This window comes from Pongo pygmaeus, chromosome 8 (assembly GCF_028885625.2).
Source record: "Pongo pygmaeus isolate AG05252 chromosome 8, NHGRI_mPonPyg2-v2.0_pri, whole genome shotgun sequence".
In the NCBI taxonomy this organism is placed as follows: Eukaryota; Metazoa; Chordata; class Mammalia; order Primates; family Hominidae; genus Pongo; species Pongo pygmaeus.
Window position 1 is genome coordinate 52,921,820 of NC_072381.2, and position 21,783 is coordinate 52,943,602.

At 37.1% G+C, this 21,783-nt stretch overlaps 1 protein-coding gene across 1 annotated transcript in view; it reads right to left on the bottom strand.

Moving 5' to 3' along the window:
- The window catches only part of PTPN20 (protein tyrosine phosphatase non-receptor type 20), a 105,686-nt gene that overhangs the window by 37,124 nt on the left and 46,779 nt on the right, over positions 1-21,783 (bottom strand). The window contains exons 10-11 of the mRNA XM_054435556.1: positions 15,171-15,322; positions 12,303-12,393 (exon numbers count right to left, since the gene is read on the bottom strand). Of these exons, the coding sequence (XP_054291531.1) occupies positions 12,303-12,393; positions 15,171-15,322 (243 nt within the window). The remainder of the gene's footprint in view (positions 1-12,302; positions 12,394-15,170; positions 15,323-21,783) is intronic.

Below are 21,783 nucleotides of genomic sequence, written 5' to 3' on the forward strand. Positions count from 1 at the left end.
GTTTTGGGCCACACTCAAAACTAGCAGCTTTTCACATCACTTAGTAAATGGACCAGAGTAGCACATCCAAATAAGGAATGTTTCCTCCAAAACGCCTAGGTTCACTAGCCATTGTGCCTCTTTTTTGCTTGTAGAAAGAGCCAGATACAATTTATCCTTCACCTTATGATTATCTCAACATGTCCCACACCACTGGACCTCTAGAAACTTCACTGAAGTAGAAGGCCACTGAATTTTTGTTGGATATATCTCCTACCCTCTGACAGACAAATAAGACTAAAGCATTTGCTACTTCTTGTTATTATCAGCACAATGTCATCAATGTAATAAACCTCTGTAATATCCGTGGAAGGGAAAGGTGATTGAGATCCCTGAGAACTAAATTACAACATAGGGCTGAAGAGTTAATACACCCCTGAGATAGGACAGTGAGGGTGTATTGCTGGCCCTGCCAGCTGAAAGTAAACTACTTTTGGTGCTCTTGATTAATAGGTATAGAGAAAAAAGCATTTCCCAGATCAATAGCTACATAGCAGGTATGAAGATATGTGCTGATTTTCTAAGGCAATGAAACTATATCTGGTATAGCAGCTACAACTAGAGTCACCATCTGAGGAAGCTTACAATAATCCACTGTCATTCTCCAAATTCCATCTCTTTTTTGTGTAGGTCAAATAGGTGAGTTGAATGGGATGTGATAGATATCAACATCACTTCATCCTTAAAGTCCTTGATGGAGGCATTAATATCAGCAATCTCTTCAGGAATGTAGTATTGCTTTTGCTTTTTTACTATTTTCCTAGGTAGAATCAATTCTACTGGCTTCCATTGGCCCTTTCCTGCCATAATATTCCTCACTCCACAGGTCAGAGAAGCAATGTGGGGATTCTACCAGTTGTTGAGTATGTTTATTCCAATTATTCATTCCAGGGCTTGGAAAATAATCACAAGATGGTTTTACGGACCTACTGAGTCCACTGTGAAACGAACTTGAACTAAAGCTCCATTGAATATCTGACCTCCATAAGCCCCTGCTTTGATTTGTAGACCACAGTGATGTTTTGGGTCTCCTGGAATTGGTGTCAATTCAGAGCCAGTGTCCAGTAGTTTCTGAAAGTTCTGACGATTTTCTTTTTCCAAATGTACAGTCACCCTGGCAAAAGGCTATAGATCCCTTTGGGGAAGGCTGAAAGATTAACAGTATACATTTTTAGCAGTGTGCCAGGGTCCTCCCTTTCATTCAAGGTGTTCTCTGTGTGTAAACTGGCTCAAGTCTGGGAAGTTATTGACTGGTTGTAATTCTCTGTTCCTATGGTTCAGGTTAGAATTTTGCTCACTTGACCTAGAACTCTTCTGCTTACACCTATCAAGGAAGAATTTAGTAGACGTCCCATCTAGTTCACTTCTAGGAACACCATGATCAACTAATCAACACCATAGGTCTCTATAGGTCAGACTGTTCTGATTGCTGCTTTGACTCTGCTGTCTATTACCATACCACACTCACCTTGCCTTTGGCTATCAAGTGCCACCACCTGGCCCTTATCTCTCTGGGATCCAATTATACCCACTGCATTCAGGTTTCCCAACTCAGTGGCAGCAATTTCCACTGCAATATCTGAGCTACAGAGAAGAACAATCACAGTATTCTTCAAGGATGCTGGGACTCTCCTCACAAATGTATTTCTCACAGTTATGAGAAAAGCACATCCTCTGGACCTCCTGGGGTGGGTGGGCAGCTCTTAAATGATAAACCCAATCTAATGTTCCAATCTCCCTAATCCTTTGGGTCCCTTCCTTCACAGTATATAGTATATCGAGGCAGTTCTGGCATTTTATCTTCATTTAGACTGGGCCACCTTTTGGTCCATTTAATACAACCAACCAAATAAACTGTAAGAGCTCTTTCTAACTCCCTAAGCCACATATTAAGTCCAGAATCTCTTCTTTGTGGTCCCATTTCAATAAATTCAGCCTGATCAAACACTAAGTTCCTTCCACCACTGTCCCACACCCTTAAAATCCCTCCCCACAAATATTTCCCAGATTTCTGTCAGTATAAATTGGAAAAATCACGTAGCTCTTTTGTAGTGTAACACATCTCCCCATGGGTCACACTTTGTACCTTACCTTTAAGGGCCTGCTGGGACTTGAGTCTAGTTATAGGTCTAGAAGCAATGAAGGATGGTGGCTGTGAGTCTCGAGAACAATCAGCAATATCTTGCAAGGCAACAAACTCAGGGGAGGTAATAAAAGTTTCCTCAGGTAAAGTAGCATTAATCTCCTCAGATGGGAGTGGCATGGCTGCTTTTACTGGCAAGGAAGACTCATCAGGGTCAAGGGGTTCGATACACCCAGCTTTATAAGGCTCTTCATATATGTCTCCACCCCAGTTTTCAAGATCCCATTCCTTCTCAGTCAATGCCCTCATTTTAACAGCAGACACCCTAAAAGGGTTGGGGATTCAATTTGCACTGTAATTCAGCCATTTTCAGGATGAGATTTTGGGTTTGGTTTTAAATAATCTTAGTTTTGTTGTTATAAAATATAAGAGTTTCTTTCAGGGCAGAAAGAGAAACTTTTGGGTTATTCATGCGGCACTTGAGCTGGGAAATTTAATCCCTAAGATCATCCTTTCCTTCTCTGAATTAGGAGTAACTAGCCAATCTCGTTGTTCTCATGAGAACTCAAGAATGTTCTAAGGTATCAAATACAGACACCCAGAACCTTGCTTCTTGTAAGTGTCTGAATAGGATTACCTAATGGCGATACTTTGCATATCTCTACTGTCACATTACACTATGAATTATTAATACTCTATTCACTGCTGAAAAGTCATTAATGCCTTTACATCTTATCAGATTAGGGAAGTAATTCATAAAACTCATCCTTAAAATTCTGTTCCTCTAGAATTTCTCTCAGTACCAAATTCTATTACTCTAGATTCTCTAGATAAAAAGAATCAATAGACTGTATATATACAGTGAGAAAGATTTATTTTAAAGAACTGACTCATGATTGTGGGGACTGGCAAGTCAATATCTGCAGGGTAGGCCAGCAGGTTAGACCCCAGGGAAAAGTTGACACTGTAGTCTTGAGTACAAAGGCAGTCTGGAGGTAGAATTCCTTCTTCCTCTGGAAATTTTAGCCTTTTTTTCTTAATGACTTCAACTGACTGAATGAGGCCCACTCTCATTATGGAGGCTAATCAGCTTTACTCAAAGTCTGCTAATCTAAATATTAGTTACATCTTTAAAAAATACCTTCACACCAACATCTAGATGAATATTTGACCAAATAGCTGAGTATCATAGCCTAGCCTAGTAGACACATGAAATTAACCATTAAACAAGCTAAAAATTTTAGTAGATGATTTGAAGGAGGAAATTTTTTTAAAAACTTAAATTAGTTTCCTATAAGACCAAGTGAAAGAAGAAAATAAGAATAAAAATGAGAGAGAGAGAGAAAGTACATGCAAAACTACAGAGGTAGAAGAAGTAACGAGAAAAGGTTTTACAAGATAGAACCAAGAGGCAACCCTAAAATTCATAGAAACTAAAAAAAAAAAAAAGACAAGAGTAGACTGAAGAGTAGAAATTACAGCTAAAGTAAGATCAATTAAAGGGTTTATTTGTCTAGGTAAGAATGATGGAAATGAAGCACACCTGGTAACATTATTTAATTCCAGGAAAATAGTTAAAGATTTTGAAATAAAAGAACATATTTCTCATGAAGAAAAGGAGTCAGATGGCCACTACAGTTCTCATCTAAAACACTGGAAGGAAGAGGACAGTGAAGTAACACTCGGGAAAAAAAATGAGAAAAAAAAAGAACTAAAACCCAAGATTCCTAAAACCAACAAGGATATTCATTTATCAGGATTAAAAAAAAAAAAAAAAAAAGAAAGATAAAGGTAAAGTTTGAGACTGCATCAACTACTTATACCCATCTCCAATCAAACAATTAATTCATCCGAACAGTGATTTCAAATTAAGGGAAAAGGGAAAGAAAATGAAGTAACAGCAACAAATACTACAAAACATAGTTTCATATCTATAAGAAGAATGACGAGAGCCAGGCATTTCAGCTACTTGGGAGGCTGAGGCAGAAGGATCACTTGAAGCCAAGAGTTTGAGACCAGCCTAAGCAAAAGCGTGAGTCCCTGTTTCTAAAAAACAATAAATGAATAAAAAATTAGCTGGGTATGGTGGCACATGCCCATCCCCGTAGTCCCAACTACTTGGGAAGCTGAGGTGGGAGGATTGCTCGAGCTCAGGAGTTTGAGGTTTCGGTGAGCTATGATTGTGCTACTGCACTCCAAGTAGACTCTGATTCTTATAGAAACAAAACAGCTGGGTGCGGTGGCTCACGCTTGTAATCCCAGCACTTTGGAAGGCCGAGGTGGGTGGATCACCTGAGGTCAGGAGTTCGAGACCAGCCTGACCAACACGGAGAAAACCCATCTCTACTAAAAATACAAAATTAGCCGAGTGTGGTGGCACATGCCTGTAATCCCAGCTACTCTGGAGGCTGAGGCAGGAAAATCGCTTGAACCCAGGAGGCAAAGGTTGCAGTGAGCTGAGACTATGCCACTGCACTCCAGCCTGGGCGACAGCGAGACTCCATCTCAAAAGGAGCAAAAAAAAAGGTTTCTTGAAATAGAAAACAAAACAATGTACAATAAATACAGTGGTGGTTAGGCCTGGGTTTGAATCCCAGATCTCTCTCCTATTTGCAGTGTGAATGTGAGAAAATTACTTAATCTCTTTTAGCCTTTCTGTAAAACAAGGACACAAACATACTGACACCTCAGAGGTAGGTTGTTGTGGGGATTAAATATTACTACCCATAACAGACTTAAATTAGTAATAAGCAATAGTAATAAACATATTAGTATTACTACTACTACTATTACTATTAGTGGGTGGTAGTAACAGAAACAAACATACAGCAGCCTCAAGAAGTACAGAAAGAAGCTTGTTAAATCTCTGCCTTAAAGAGCTTGTTTTCCCATCTATCTACATTATAATGCTGAAGTGTATGAAAATTTTTTTAAAGCGTAATATACCTTTTGCACTCACAAACCACCTTTTTAACAGTTTATGGAGGTAAAACTGTCATACATGTGCACCCATGAGACCACCAAAACAATAAAGATAATTAAACATCTCTATCAGTGCAAAACTATCATCATGCCTCTTTATAATCTATCCTTCTTGCTCTCATCTTGCGCCAAGGCAACCACTGAGAGGTTCTGTCAATACAAATTAGTTCAAATTTTCTAACATTTTATATATGTGGAACCACTGATATACTCTGTCAATACAAATTAGTTTAAAATTTCTAACATTTTATATATGTGGAAGCATACAGTATATTAGTTTTGTAGGTTTGAAATTTATTTTCACATTCTGGAGGCTGGAAATCCAGTATTGTTATGGTTTGGATGTTTGTCCTCTCCAAACCTTATGTTGAAAACTGATCCCCAACATTGGAAGTGGGGCCTAATGGGAGGTTTTGAGTCATGGAGACATATCACTCATGAATAGATTGATGCCCTTCCTTGGGGTTGACTGAGTTCTCACTCTATTCACTGCTGCAAAAACTGATTATTAAAAAGGACCAGGCACCTCTCTCTCTCCCTCTTGTGTCCTCTTTCACCATGTAATCTCTGCACATGCTGATTCCACTTCACCTTCTACCATGAGTGGAAGCAGCCTCACTAGAGGCCCAATCTTGAACCTTCCAGCCAGCAGAACCGGGAGTTAAATAAACCTCTTTTATTTATAAATTAACCAGCCTCAAGTATTCCTTTATAGCAATACAAAATGGACTAAGACAGAGAATTGGTACTGAGAATTGGGGTGTTGCTATAAAGATACTTGAAAATGTGGAAGCAGTTTTCGAACTGGGCGATAAGCGGAGGTTGGAAGTGTGTGGAAGGCTCAGAAAAAGACAAGAATATGAGGGAGTGTCTGGAAAAAGTGCCCAAAGGCACTTCAGAAAGATTTGGGGCCACCCCTTCCCTAATAGGCCCCAAGGCCTTTTGGGGACAGACCTGGAGCACCACTGCCCTTGGCCACCTCTGGATGCTGCTTCCCACATCCTGGCTGCTCTGGCTCCAGCAGGGTCAAATGGCCCCAGGTAGGGTTTGGGCCACTGCTCCTGAGGGGCTAAGTGGTAAGCCTTGGTGGCATTCATGTGGTGTTAAGTCTGCAGGCATCCAGAATGCAAGGGACATGGAGGCTTGGCAGCTTTAACCTAAATTTCAGAGAATATATTAAAAAGCCTGGGAAAGCAGGCAGATGCCTATTGCAGGAGTGGAGCCACCACAGAGAGCCCCTACCAAGGCAATCTTTAGTGGAAATGTTGGGTTGGAGTTTCCTTAGAGTCCCCACCAGGGCAACTCTTAGTGGAGCTACAAAGGTGCTGGAACCCCACAATAGTAGAGCTATCCACAGCATTCCACCTCAGCCTGAAAAAGCTGCAGCATTATTACAACCCATGGAAGCAGCCAGTGGTCTACACCCAGCAAAGCTATGGGGGAAGGGCTACTCAAGGCCTTGGGAGCCCACCCCACACACCACTGTGACCAATATGCAGGAGATGGAGTCAAAGGAGATTATTTTGGAGCTTTAAGATTTAAAGTGTGCCCTGCTGTGTTTTGGATTTGCATGGGGCCTACTATCCCTTTCTTTTGACCAATTTTTCCTTTTTGGAATGGAAATGTTTACCCAGTGCCTGTACCACCATTGTACCTTGGAGGTAAATAATCTCTTTTTTGATTTTACAGGCTTACAACTGGAAAGAACTTACTTGGAGTCTCAGATGTGACTTTGAACTTTTAAGTTGGTGCTGAAACAAGTTGACTTTTAGGGACTATTGGGAAGGAATAATTGTATTTTGCAATGTGGTAAGAACATAAGTTTTAAAGGGCCAGGGGCAAAATGCTATGATTTAGATGTTTGGCCCTTCTAAACCTCATGTTGAAACTTGATTCCCAATGTTGGAAGTGGAGCCTAATGGGAGGTGTTTGAGTCACAAGGGCAGATCCCTCATTAATAGATTAATGGCATGAGTGAGCTCTCACTCTATTCGTTCTGCAAGAGCCTGGTACCTCCCCATTTCTCTCCTGCTTCCTCTCTCACCATGTGATCTCTGCATATGCTGGTTTTACCTCACTTTCCACCATGAGTGGAAGCAGCCTGTAGCCCTCACCAGATGCCCACTCTTGAACCTTCCAGTCTGCAGAACTATGAGCTAACTAAATCCCTTTCCTTTATAAATTATTCCTTTATAGCAACACAAACAAACTAAGACAAAGATCAAGGTGGCAGCAGGCTTGGTTTTTCCTGAGGCCTCTCTCCTTGGCCTGCCAATGGCTGCCTTCTTGCTGTGTCTTCACATGGACCTTTCTCTGTGCCTTTGGATCCCTGATGTCTCTTGTGTGTCCCAATTTCTTCTTTATATAAGGACACCTGATGGATTGGATTGGGCACACTCTAAGAGCCTCATTTTATATTAATTACCACTTTAAAGGTCCTATCTCCAAATCAGGTCACATTCTGAGGTACAAAGGGTTGGAACTTCAACATACGAATTTTGGGAGAATTTAATTTGGTTGATAACATACAGTATATACTCTTTTTTCACTGAGTAAAATTATTTTAAGATTCATTCATGTTGTTCAATGCATTGTTAGTCATTTTTTATTGCCTAGTTGCATTCTACTATGTAGACATACCACAATTTGTTTATTCACTCTCCCGTTGATGGGCATTTGCAGTGATTCCAGTTTTTGGCTATTATAAGTAAAGCTGATATGAACATTAATATATAAGTCTTTATGCAGACATATGCTTTAATTTCTCTTAGGTAAAACATATGAATAGAACTGCTAAATCATATGGTAGGTATATGTTTAACTTTATTAGAAACAAACTCCATTTCACTGCAGTGAGTGTACAATGGTATCTCATTATGGTTTTTTCATTTTCCTAATGATTTATAATGGTGAATATCATTTCATGCATTTATTTGCCATCCTTATATCTTCCTTAAGAAGTATCTGTTCAAGTTTTTTGCTCATTTAGTTTTGGGTTATTTGTCCTTTTCTTGATTTGTAGTAATTATAGATTATAAATATAAGTTTTTGTGAGATAAATGTTTTGCATGTATTTTTCTTCTAGCCTGTTGCTTTCCTTTTTGGTTTTATAATAATATGCTTTGAGGAGCAGGTTTTTTTTTTTATTTGATGAAGTCCAATTTATTTTTTTTCTTTTACAATTTGAGGGTTTTGTGTCCAATTTAGGAAAAATTTGCCAAACCCAAGGGCAGTAACGTTTTCTCCTAGGGTTTCTTTCAGAAGTTTTATGTTTTTAACTCTAATGACAGGTCTATAATCTATTTTGAGTTAATTTTTATATAAGTTGCGAGGTAAGAATCAAAGTTCATTTTTGGTACATGAATATGCAACTGTCCAGATGATTTGTTGAAAGATTATCCCTTCCTTATTGTCTTGCATTAAATTTAGATATTATCATCTTCTCTGTTCTTCTCACATGATCATACAGAATACTGAATGAGAAATATATAAACATGCTCTGAAAAGTGAGAAGCTAACAGAAACCTAAGTCACTACCTTTATTAGTTCTGAGTAGGTCCCTGATAGACAAGTAACAGAAAAAGTATTAGGCCAGGAGTTGGAGAACCTGTGTGACTCGCTCTTTTATTAGCCCTCAAAGTTGTGAAATGGTAAAGAAATGGAAGATATTGTCTTTACACCTAAAAATTCCTATACTACATAATAAAGGCCATTCTTGCTTGGCATGATGGTACAGGGCCATAAATATGACCATGCAAGTTGAAACCATGCAAAAGGATCTTTTTTTTTTTTTTTTTTTTTTTTGACATGGAGTCTTGCTCTGTCGCCTGGGCTGGAGTGCAGTGGCACTATCTCAGCTCGTCTCACTGCAAGCTCTGCCTCATGGGTTCACGCCATTCTCCTGCCTCAGCTTCCCAAGTAGCTGGGACTACAGGCACCTGCCAGCACGCCTAGCTAATTTTTTTGTATTTTTAGTAGAGACAGGGTTTCACCGTGTTAGCCAGGATGGTCTCGATCTCCTGACCTCATGATCCGCCCGCCTCGGCCTCCCAAAGTGCTGGGATTACAGGCGTGAGCCACCACGCCCGGTCGCAAAAGGATCTTAGTAATCAATAGGAAATATTATTCTTGTTTCACGGCTCTTAACATTTTTTGTGAAATCATTAAAAACTCACTTATTGCTGGCTATACATATATAGAGAAGCAAAAAATAGCAAGACTAATATTTATTTAAAACATTGTAATTTAAAACATTAGAAATATTGGGAATTAAAACATTTAATTTGTTAAAGAAAAAAACTTACCAAGAGTAGTTTGAACAGTGTTTGCCTCTTCTTTTTGTTGTATAACTTACAATACAGAGTGAGCATCTTTTCTATGTCTAGGCTAACTTCCAAGTCTGGATCAGTTTCCACCTCTTATCCTTGGCACTTATATTGTTGTGAAATAGCTCCAAAGTTTCTTTAATGTCAAGTTTTTTACCATCATTGCTTCCCCTAGGTTGCCTTTATCCTTTTCCTCACAAGCACTTCGGTCATTCATGTTGGTAAGCTCCCCTTCCACAGGTGCCTTAGGCTGCAGCTCTAGAGTCTTTTGAGCAGTAGCAGTGTCAGCATGTCCCTGGTCAGTTAGTTCTTCTATAACTCCATTCAAATTTCATTTCCAACATTATCACTTTTTGTTTCTTTATTGCAGTTTCATCTCTCGCAGCCAAATCTCTCTCTTGATTATACATTTTGGTAAAAGGTCATAGGGGTTTACGATTGAGAGACAAGGAGACAACACAATCACATGCTTTGCTGTGTGTGAACTGAATAAGAGGCTCACAGTTACCTATCACTGACATATTTTGAAAGAAGTAACATTTATCAGTCACTGGTCATGATGCACATCTGTTATTTACATAGGGACTTGTGGACTAAAGTGCTAGCAAAGATGCTTACTACTTTAGGCAATTACTTGCAGTGAATATATTGTGGTAACTAAAATGTGAATTGTATTGTGGGACTGGTGTTATTTAGCTAAACACAGTAACTGATATTTGAGCATACTGGGGCCATGCAAAGTGAAGGCTCCCTATATTTGCAGTGTTCAAAGGTGTGTGAATTCATCTATTTAGTGTTCTCAGCATTTGAAGACGACAAATAAATTACTTCTTTAGCTTTCTTGATATGAGTCTTCAGGAACCTTTTCTATAAAGCCAAGAAATGTGTGATTAAAAAAACCACAGAGCTTTCTATGATGGCCGCTTAAGTTGGCTGAGTTTCAGATTAGATTACACTGTGTTATGAGGTAGCTATACCAATGGGCCTTTAAATAGAATATGGTTGAATTATAGTTTCTTTTCTTTTATGAAAAGCCAAAAGTTTTACATAACTTCCCTTACTTTAATGATTTAACATTATTTTTTATTATCTTTGAATTTCTTAGTTGTAACTCTTTTGATACCCAGAATAAAAACTTCAAGTCAGATCAAATATTATGTGTACCCACTATTGTAAAATGAGCTTCTTACAATCCCGAGAGGCTAATTTTTAAGGCATGTTTGCTTTTAGTCTCCTTGAGGGCAAACTGCACATGCAGGAATAGAAATTATAAATTTTGGACCTTTGACATTTTGGGAGAAGCAACAAATTATTAGCATTATTTATTAAAATGCCTAATCATGGTTCATTACTCTGATTTCAGAAGTATTCATCAATGCACTTCTCCACATTCTCCCCACAGAAGATAACAGAATAGCTTATTTTAACCATGTTGGAAATGTACTTGTTTTTTATAATCATAAAGTTAGTTTCAATTTTAATAAACCAACTAAACATGAAGGTATTTATCTAGTGACAGCAGTCACTGTGTTCCACTCTGGTTTTTATAATAACTATCTCAAGTCTAGTAGGAGAAACAAAAGTGAAAATAATTAAAATATGGTTTGGTAGAAGGGGAGAGTGGTTACAAGATGCTATGAGACTACTGGAAAAACACCAAACCAAACCTAGCTTTGAGGAAAATAAGAAAAGCCTATTGGAGCTGGTTAAGAAAGATAGCAGGAACTGCCTCAGCAAAGAAGGGATGAGTAGTTCTTTCAAGAACTGCAGGTTAAGAGGCATAAAAACCAACAAACAAAAAAAAAGAATTATGAATTCTAGATACCAAAAGAAGTTTTGTGGGAGAGCTAAGGCTAGAGAGGCAAACAGGTGAAATTCATATGCCATGTTAAACAACTGTACCATGATAGTAACAAAGAGCCAAGAAAGAGCTTTAAAAGAAGAGCTACATGTTCTGACTTGCATTTTAAGAAAATCTCAGTAGCTTTTGTGAATGATCAGAAAGGGAGGCAGTGAAGAAGACAGTAACCAGCTGAGAGGTAAAATGGGCTCAGTCTAAGTCAGCAGCAGTGGGAACTGAGAGATGGGGGAGGACCCCAGAGGTATTATGCAGGTAGAATCAACTGACTCCCTGTTTTCTGGTTTGAACTTGGTGATTACATAAGATATAGAATATAAGATGAGGGTCAAGTTGGAGGAAGTAAAATAGTAAATTTAGTTTTGAAAAACTTTGACTTTGAAAGGAATGTGAGTTATGGAATGAGATATCCTGCCTAAGATTAAAATTGCATTGCTGCGTTTTGATTCTGCTCTTTGAATGGCCGGAGACGGATAACTCCTAAGAGTAACTGAGTGGGGAGGATAGAAGGTGCCACTACCCTCCCATCCAACACAGGGAAGCAATGTTAAGGCTCTGTGGAGACAATCAAAAGTCAGCCTCCTGTTGGAGAGCAGATTAATAGCTTTATTGTCCAGGACGAAGGATGCAAATAGCTCTTTTTTTGTGTGTCTAAACAAAATAGCCAGAGAAGGTGGTTAAGGCTTCGGGTACCAAAAGTGGTGTATGACTCAGACTATTGGATTTTATGTTTTGGAAGGCTCATGTTCTGAGAAGCAGCAATATATGAGAACAAGGCTGAAGGACTGCTGTAAAGGACCCTGTGACAGTGGCTGAAGGATGTACCAGAAAACAGAGGACCTGACTCTCTCATATCTCGCACATTTCTTAGAATATGTCCGATCACCCAGTGCTATGTACCAGAACCCTTTATCATGGCCACGGGCCAAAACTTCTCAAACAAAAAGCCATACAGTGCCCTTTGCACTTTTTCTAAATGTCAACCGGAAAATAATCAAAACCATTTTTAGCTTACATGGAAGAATATCTCGGTATCTGTTTTTTTCTCTGTTGCTTGGTTGATTCCCAGAGTTGAACTCGCCAGGCAGATTCTTAAGTTCTAAAGCCTTTAAAAGGTTAAAAATAAATAAATAAATAATAAATTGTGTATTTACTATAACCAATAAAAAAGAAAAAATATGCCTTTGTTTAGTGCTCATGATCCTTAAACCCCTATATAACATGACCTGCTATTTAACGTGTTGTATGATAAGTGAAGCTAGATCCCCATTTAAAAAGTGCTATATAAAATATCTCAAGTTTCACATGCCAATCAGTGAGGTGGTTAATAAGAAAATGTTAAACTTTCTGGAGATACTTTCCACTTGAACTTCATTTTGTTCTTCTTTCATAAAAAAGGAAACACAAGCTATTCATTTCTCAGAACCCACCACAGATCTATCATTTTATAAATAAAAATAACAAAATAACAACAACAAAAACATATAAACAAAAAATATATACAAACAGTCTCACAATTTACCCTTCCCCTTTGAAGAAATTATAGTTAGGACCCTAAGAATCCTTCCTTTCAAAAAATTTCTTTACCAAGTGTGAATTCAACAAACACTTATTAAGCATTTAGTAGGTACCTGGCCTTGTTTCAGACACTGGAATACAGGGATGAATTGGATAATGGCCTCATCCTTAAGGAGTGAACAGAGTAGTTACAGGACATGTAATCAAATACCATGTGACCAATGTATGGAGACAGTAGTATAAATGACAGCACTAGATTGTACCTAAAAGTCAAGAAGAAAAGCTCCTCAAGGGGAAATAGCCCTTGAACTGGGCCTTAGTGAGTCATTGGAAGTTAGCATATGAAAAACAGTGTGTACTTAGAAGGAAAGAGGAGAGAAGGTGAAGGGGTGGAAATAATGGAGGCATACGTGTCCCTTTGGGAAACTGTGACTAATATGGTAATAAGAGCACAGAGCACATGATCTAGTCCAACAACAGACTAAAACTATAAACGATCTTCTTTCATATATAAATGAAATTAGGAGGTAGCTAGTCATACTTTATTAGAATATTTGTGGAGAAAGCCTGAGAATCTATACATTTTCAAAGCTCTTGGGTAACTCTTGTGTAGCCAACCTAGCAACCACTGCCATGGAGAACAAGGAGCCTGTGAAGGTTTTAAGTAGCACAATAAAATGATCAAGTCTTTCTGAAAATCAATTTTAAAATTAATCTGGAAAAAATTCTGTAGGAATAATGAGAAAAAATTCATTTATGAATGAGTAATGATGGCAGATGAGTCTCATTAGATGTTAAAAGATAATATGAAGCTATGCTAATTAACAGAACAATACCAATAAAGGAATAAGAAAATCAGTAGAAAAAGTCCAAGAATAAATTAAAATATATGTAAGGCTCTAGTATATGATAAAAGTGGCATTTTACATCACTCAAGAGAAGTTTCAGGAGAGTCTTGGGACAATTGGATAGCTATATAATGCTGAGTCCCTATCAAACGTCTTATACCAAATTAAATTCTAGCTGCATCAAAGATTTAAATGCTTAAAAAATCATAAAGGTACTAGAAAAAAACATGAAGTAATTATTACAGTCCTAGAGTAAAAGAAGCATTCCTAAAGAGCACAGAAAGCCCCAAACCCAGAAGCCCCAAAAGAAAAGATTGCCATATTTGACCACTAAAAATCAGCTATTTCTGTGTGTAACACAAACAACAGCAGAAAAAATACTACATGTAAGACACACAAAGGCATAATTTTTTCCTTAAAGAGTTAGTAATCGGCCAGGCGCGGTGGCTCACGCCTGTAATCCCAGCACTTTGGGAGGCCGAGGTGGGTGGATCACCTTAGGTCAGGAGTTTGAGAGCAGCCTGGCCAACATGGTGAAACCCTGTCTCTACTAAAAATACAAAAATTAGCCAGGTGTGGTGGCAGGCGCCTGTAATCCCAGCTACTCGGGAGGCTGAGGCAGGAGAATCGCTTGAACCCGGGAGGCGGAGGTTGCAGTGAGCCGAGATCGCACCACTGCATTCCAGCCTGGGGGACAAGAGCAAGACTCGTCTCAAAAAAAAAAAGAGTTAGTACCAATAAGAAAAAAAAAAAATGGAAAATGTGGCAAAGAATTGAAACCAGCAGTTCACTGAAAATATAAAAGGCTTAAAAACATATGGAAAGATATTCTTTTGTTCTCAAATAAATACCAATTAAATAATCAATAAGAAATAATTTGTCATTTAAGAGATGAGAAAAGATCCAAAAAATTGATAGCCCAAAATATTAATATTGTCTTTCTAGGAATTTGTTCTAAAAATATTTAAATATATGCATACAGTATATGAAGAGAGATGACTGCTGTTCATAACAGCAAAGACTAGAACAACCTAAATGTCCAAGTGTTCTATGGTAGTTAATTATATGGATAAGTACCCTAATTTCAGAAATTAAATATTAAATAAATTAAGGTACTTATCCATATAATTACCATGCAACACTTAAAAAAATGGGATACTGCTATGCATGCTGACAATATATTTGGAAATTGTATCTAGGAGGAAAACAAATTTAAGGATGTAAAGTGCATTCCAACAAATTTTTTTAAAAGTTTGCATGACAAAATGACAAAATGAATAGTGTAAAGGGGCCCTAGAAAGTCTTGAGAGAAAGAGAGAGACTTTCTATTTTATATCCTTTTATGCTATTTGGCTTTTTTTTTTTAACCATGTACATCTATTACTTTAAAATATATATAATATTTAAAAGTAAAAACAATGTACTAAAACCAAATAAAGAAAGAAAAGAAAAGAAACCCTCTGGCAATGATATAAAAAAATAAATCACATATAGACTTTTGTTGAGAAAATATTTACCATAAATTCCTGCATGATATCATACGCTGTTGTTTTTTTCTCAAGCATTTTCAAACAATGCTTGATGGCTGTCTGCTCATGAAAATTGAATATTAATGGCCGAATCTGAGCCAATTGATCTAGTTCTCCTTCAGAAACAATTTTGTGCGTATCTAAGGAAGAGAAAAATTCACATATGTAAGTTACTGGTATATATGTGAAGGGAGATTTTATTTTTGTTTCTGTTTCTCTTAAAGGCACAGCCACTTAAGGGTAAACAGAAGTTTATTTTTCCACGGGTGAAGAGTCTACTACTTTGAAAGAGGCTTCCTTTGGAAAAATAGTGGCTATTTACACCTTGAAATTATACAAAATCCACTGTCCTTGGAGAAAACTGTTCAGTGCTATAAACATAACGAATGCTGTGGATTGAGAAGTGTTCAGTTTTATAATGTGAATTGGGTATATGGATTGAAAATTATGCCAAGGCAAGAACGTACAAGGCTTGGATTAGGAAAAAGAGAGAACTTTTGCCCTCCCTGGGACCAAGTGTTTGGAAGTTCCTAGAGTCTGAGATGTGGGAATGTGGAGAGTTCACGTCCTGTTTCATTACTCTGAAACAGACTGAACATGGACACACACACGTGCACACACACCAAGGATGGAGAGGATCTATGCAATATAATTAATAAGACTGAATAATGGATACATATGGACACTTGCAACCAATAATTGGGGAGAACATTCTATTAATATTTAATAGCACATATACAATCTTTTTATTTTTAATTATGATCTTTTAGGTCATGTTGACAGTCAAGGTTCCAAATATCTGAAATTTTATACATTATGTCCACTGGCCAAAATGCAATAAATCTAGAAGTCAACAGTAAAAGAATATTTTAAAAGCTTCAAAATTTTGAGGTAAGATGTTCAAGTAAAGCAAGTACTCATAATCTCTTTGCAAAGCCAAATAATGTGAACAACAATCAAGTTAATACCAGGAAAAAGATATATACAAAACAATACAGCAAAAGAAAGAGGTGGAAATTTCTAAGAATCTGCACATTCCTGGGAAGCACATCTTATCTTGGTACTCCACTATATCCAGAGGCTCTTTGTAGGGTTGGAAGTGAGGGCTCTTGCTTGGGATAGACAGGCACAGAAATCCTAAAATTTCTCACAAATACCCCTAACCTTAGTATGAGAGGAGGTCTAAGCAGACTGGAAGGGGAGAAAAAATTCCCACAAGCGTAGAAGCCATTTTGATCATCTTTGATGCCCAACAGAAAAACCCTTAGACCTTCCCATTGTGTTCCACCTTTGCTAGTACAAAAGCTGGGAGAATGAAGAGAGAAAAAAAATGAAAATGTAGAATGACTGTAACAAACACTGGTGTTGACTCCCCAACACTGATTCTACCTCTCTGGTTAGTTAAAGCCATTTGCGATCATTCCACAGTAAGATCCTTCCAGTGAATAATTCAGAAATAGGTAGGAGATTTGTGCCAACCATAGAAATAGGCTGGTCTTGTAAAAAACAGAAGCAAACCTGTCTTCTACCCTCATCCCTCTGTACAGACATAAACAAAGAAGTATAAGGACCTAATTATCATAGTCTGCCCTCTTATGGCCATAAAAGGAAGGAGTATAGCAAATGTGAAAAACATAAAGAACCTAAGTTCTTGATGACATTAGCAACTGATCATATTGAACCTGGAATCCTTCCTATCTCTGGACTTCCATTATGGTAGAAAATATATACCTTTATCATTAACATCATTCTGAATTTGGTCTCTTTTTCTTGTAGCCTGGTCCAAGAATTCCAATCAAAGTATAAAGGTGAGGTTTCAGCTGTAGATCATGGGAATCATTTCAGCCTGTTTACAGGAAGGGATTTGATATATCTATCTGGTGCTTGTATCACCATTGGGTGGGCTTGAAGAGCAGATGCCTCTCTCATTATGATCCAAGAACAACACTGCATAATGGTCTGCCAAGAAAAGTTCTGTCTTTGCCACAATTAGGAAACTGAGGAAGGTGGAGACCATTTTTTCTAGCCACTGGCTCCTAGATGACACCACTTGAGCAACAATGGAGAAATGAAAAAGTCACTACCATGACTGTTGGCTCTAGTAACACATCACCTTGCCTATAATGAGGACCAGGAACGCCAAGCCTGCTATGATGCATAGCAATAAAATGGATGCCTCTCTACACATTTACATCTTGGCTAAGTGCATATGATTGGCAAATCCCAAATAAGCTACCAGGAAGTCTTGAAAATGTAATTTTTCATTTTTCTGCCTGGGCCATACAGGAAGGTACACTAGGAGAAGGGCGTGATTGATATTGAGTAAGGGCATCTGTGATATCTGCTTAACATTTCAGCCACACCATGCCCTTTGAGTATCCTGCTCCTTGGCCCCTACTCCTTCAGCACACTTATCATTGTCCTCAGGCAAAATAAAAAATGCAGCCCTCCAAAATATAGTTTACAAAGGAAGATAATGAGATCCAAATAAACATGGAAATCAGGAAGAATTCATTCCTGCTCAATCAACAAAACCGAAGAGATAGAAAAAGCTATGCATGTTCATAACAAAATGGAAAAAAACGTGAAACACAGAAAAAATAATAATATAATATAGCATGCAGAATAATTTTTAAAATCTATTCTAAAATGGAAGATAAGCTTAAAAAGGAAAATGAACTGTGTAGGCAACATCTGTCGAAAGAAAAAGAAAATAAATTATTTTAAATAAGAGTTCACAAGGAGATAAGAAAACAATAGAATGAGGTTAAAAAAAATTAGTTTATAAACCTAAGAAAATAAAAGTAAAACTCAAAAGTACATAATTACAGCAACAATTTATAATTAAATCGAATTCTGCAAGAAACAAAGCAGACAGTTGAAAATCAACTTATTGCCATAGGACAAAGGCATGTATACATACATTAATGAAGACAAGAAAGGTTTAAAAACAAACAGTGAAAAGATAATGCATGTGAGGACCTCATCAGAGGCTCAGGAGAAAAGCTGCAGACAGGGTGAGGAGCTTGAGAAATCCTCCTTCGTGGGGCAAGCTTGGGAAGGGGAAAAACAGCATCCACAGGAATGGCACAAAGCATGCCCAGAATGCTTTTCCCTATTTCCCTAATGGACCAAAAGCATAAGAACCTGAGAAAAGGCATGAAACTCTGCCATACTCCAGGCACAAATGAAGACTCATTAACATTGGGGGTAGGGAAGAGAGAAGAGCATCCTGGACCCAGGCCATAAGATATTCCCTACACCTGCAGAATGGACAAAATAACAAAGGAGGTACCACCTGAGGCCTTCCTAAGACTGAGACTGAACAAGGACATCAGAGAATGTCACCCCCAACCAGGTTGGCAAGCAAGGTAATCATAAGTAAGAGCTCTCTACTGCTGGGAATTAGACAAGATCATGGAGAAGACCTTCTCTGAGGTGAATGTACAATGGGAAGAGCTAAAGCAGAGGGTGGAGTAAACACTGAGGCAAATCCTCTACGTGTAAGGTAACACTGGAGGAATTTGAAGCTGGTGGTGCACTAAGGGTAACCATAGCAACATCAAACCCAAGCCCTGCTGCATTACTGAGTAAATTAATGCAACTCCTCACACTGAAGGCCTACCAACAAAAGAGTCATGCCAATCCCTATTTACCTCAGCGTCTAGAACTTAGGTAAGAAATACTACAATAGCTCCCCCTTATCTGCAGGGGATATGTTCCAAGACCCCCAGTGGATGCCTGAAACTCTGGATAGTACTGAACCTGATCGTCATCAACTGAAACACATTTTTGTTCATGTCTTCCACCCATAAATTTAATGCCTTTTCCATCTTAAGTAAGCATGTATCATGCACTGTGGCCATAACTTTGGCACTCTGATGTGCAACAGCAAAACTTGAATAGAAGATTCATTCTTACCATAAGTCTAAGCAACTTTAGCATATGATTTTTTTCTTTCCTTATTAAGTCAAGAACTTTCACCTTTCCATGTAAAGAAAGCACTTTATAGCTTCCCTTTGGCATATCCAAATTGCCAGCATCACTACTCTTTGGGGCCATTACTAAGTAAAATAAGGGTTACTTGAACACAAGCACTGTGAGGCCAAAACAGTAGATCTGATAACCAAGATGACTACTAGTTGACTTATAGGCAGGTAGCATATAGGGCATGAATATGCTGGACAAAGGAATGATTCACTCCCAGGCAGGACAGAGCAGGACAGTGTGAGGTTTCATCACACTACTCAGAACAGCGTGCAATTTAAAACTTATTGTTTGTATCTGGAATTGTCCACTTAACATTTTTAGTCTGTGGTTGACTGCACGTAACTGAAACTATGAAGAGTGAAACCACGGATAAGACATTTTTACTTCTATCTCTAGACTATACAATATTCAGTTTTCAACCAAAAAATTAGAGTACACACAGAAGTAAGAAAAAGAGAAAAAAGTTGCCAAGAGACAAAGCAATCAACAGAACCAGACAGAGATATAACATATGTTAAAACTGTCAAGTGATGAATTTAAAATAGTGATAATCAATGTGTGAAAAGGCAGTGGGAAAAGTAGACAATATACATGAACAAATGGAGAATTTCAATGGAGAGATGGAAGCCATAAAAAGAATAAAGTGGAAATGCTTAAAGTAAAAAAAATTGTAAGAAATTAAGCATGTTATTGATAAGCTCATCAGTAGATTTTACAGAAGCAAGAAAAGAACTCATGAATTACAAAATAGATCAAGAGGAATTATCCAAATTAGAACACAGAGAAAAAAGGTAGATGAGGAACAGAGGCAGAGAAGAAGAGACCATCCAAGAACTACAAGCCAATATCAAACAGACTAACATATTACACCTGTAAACGGAATCCTAAAATAGAAGAGAAGGAGAATTGGGCAGAAGAAATATTTGAAAAGATAATAACTGAGAATTTTTTCCAAAATGAATGAAAGACACCAAGCCTCAGATCCAAAAGCTCATCAAGGACAATATAAGCCAGAAGACAATTGAGTGACAACTTTAATGTAATCAAAGAAAAAATCAAAATAAAGAAATTAAGATTTCAGTAAATACATGACTAATTATAAAAGCTAGTATTCTTGTAACAATAATGTGTAACTTCACTTTTTCTTTTCTACATGATTTAAGAGATGACTGTTTCCTAAATTTATTAGTCTAAAAATAAAAAAATTACCATAACTTTAGATTGTAAATCCACATTTTGTTTTCTACATAAGAAACTAAAGCATTAAAAATATTATTTTATGTTTTGGAACACATAATATATAAAAATGTAATTTTGTGACAACAAATGAAAAAGATGGGGTCAGAACTGTTAAAGGAACACAGTTTTTTTTTTTTTTTTTGTATTTTACTGAATTAGGCTGGCATAAATTCAACTTAGAGTGATAAGTTTAGGATGTTAAATATAATGCCCATGGTAACCATAAAGAAAATAGCTAAAAAAAATACATAAAGGAAATTGTTAGAGAATTTAAATATTTCATTACAAAAGGCAACTAAATACAAAAGGAGACAGTAAGGCAAAAAAAAAAATGAGGAACAAAAAAGCTACAAGAAATATTTTTTTTAAATAGCAAAATGACAGAAGTCTCTCCTTATCAGTAATTACTTTAGATGTAAATGAATTAAACTCTCCAATTGAAAGAAAGATTGGCAGAATGGATTAAAAAATAAAAACACGACCCAACTATACACTGTCTACAAAGGACTCACTTTAGATCCAAAGACGCAAATAGGTTAAAAGTAAAAGAAATATTCCATGCAAACAGGAACCAAAACAGAGCATGAATAGCTATATTAATATCAGATAAAATCGATTTTAATTTTAAAAAGTTAAAAACGACAAAGAAGGACATTATATATCATAAAAGGTTCAATACAGCAAGAACATATAACAGTTATAAACATTTATGCGCCTAGTAACAATCAAAATACACAAAGCAAAAATTGGCAGAAATGAAGAGAGAAAGAGTTTTACAATAATAATTGAAGACTTCAATATCCCATTTTCATTAGTGGATAGAACAATCAGACAGAAGTAAGAAAAGGGAGGACTTGAACAATATAATAAACGAAGTATATCTAACAGATACATACAGAATCCTGTGTGTAACAACAGACCACATATTCAAGAACACATGGAATATTTTGCATGTGTTAGGCTATAAACTAAGTATCAATCAGTGATAAAAGACTGATATCACAAAGAGTATCTTCTCCAAATACAAGAGATAAAGATAGAAATCAAATATAAGAAAAACTGATAAACTTACAAATTTGTGAAAATTAAACAATATAATTTTAAAACACCAATGGATCAAAGAAGAAATTACAAGGGAAATTAGAAACATTTAGAAATAAGTGAAAACATAATACAACATATCAAAACTATGGGACACAGCAACAGCAGGGTTAAGGGGGAAATTTATAGCTATAAATGCTTACATGAAAAAAAACAAGGCCTCGAATAAACAAACTAGCTTTACAATGTAACGAATTACAAAAAGAACAAACTAAACCTAAAGCTAACAAAAGGAAGGAAATAGTAAAGATTAGAGCAGAGATCAAAATAT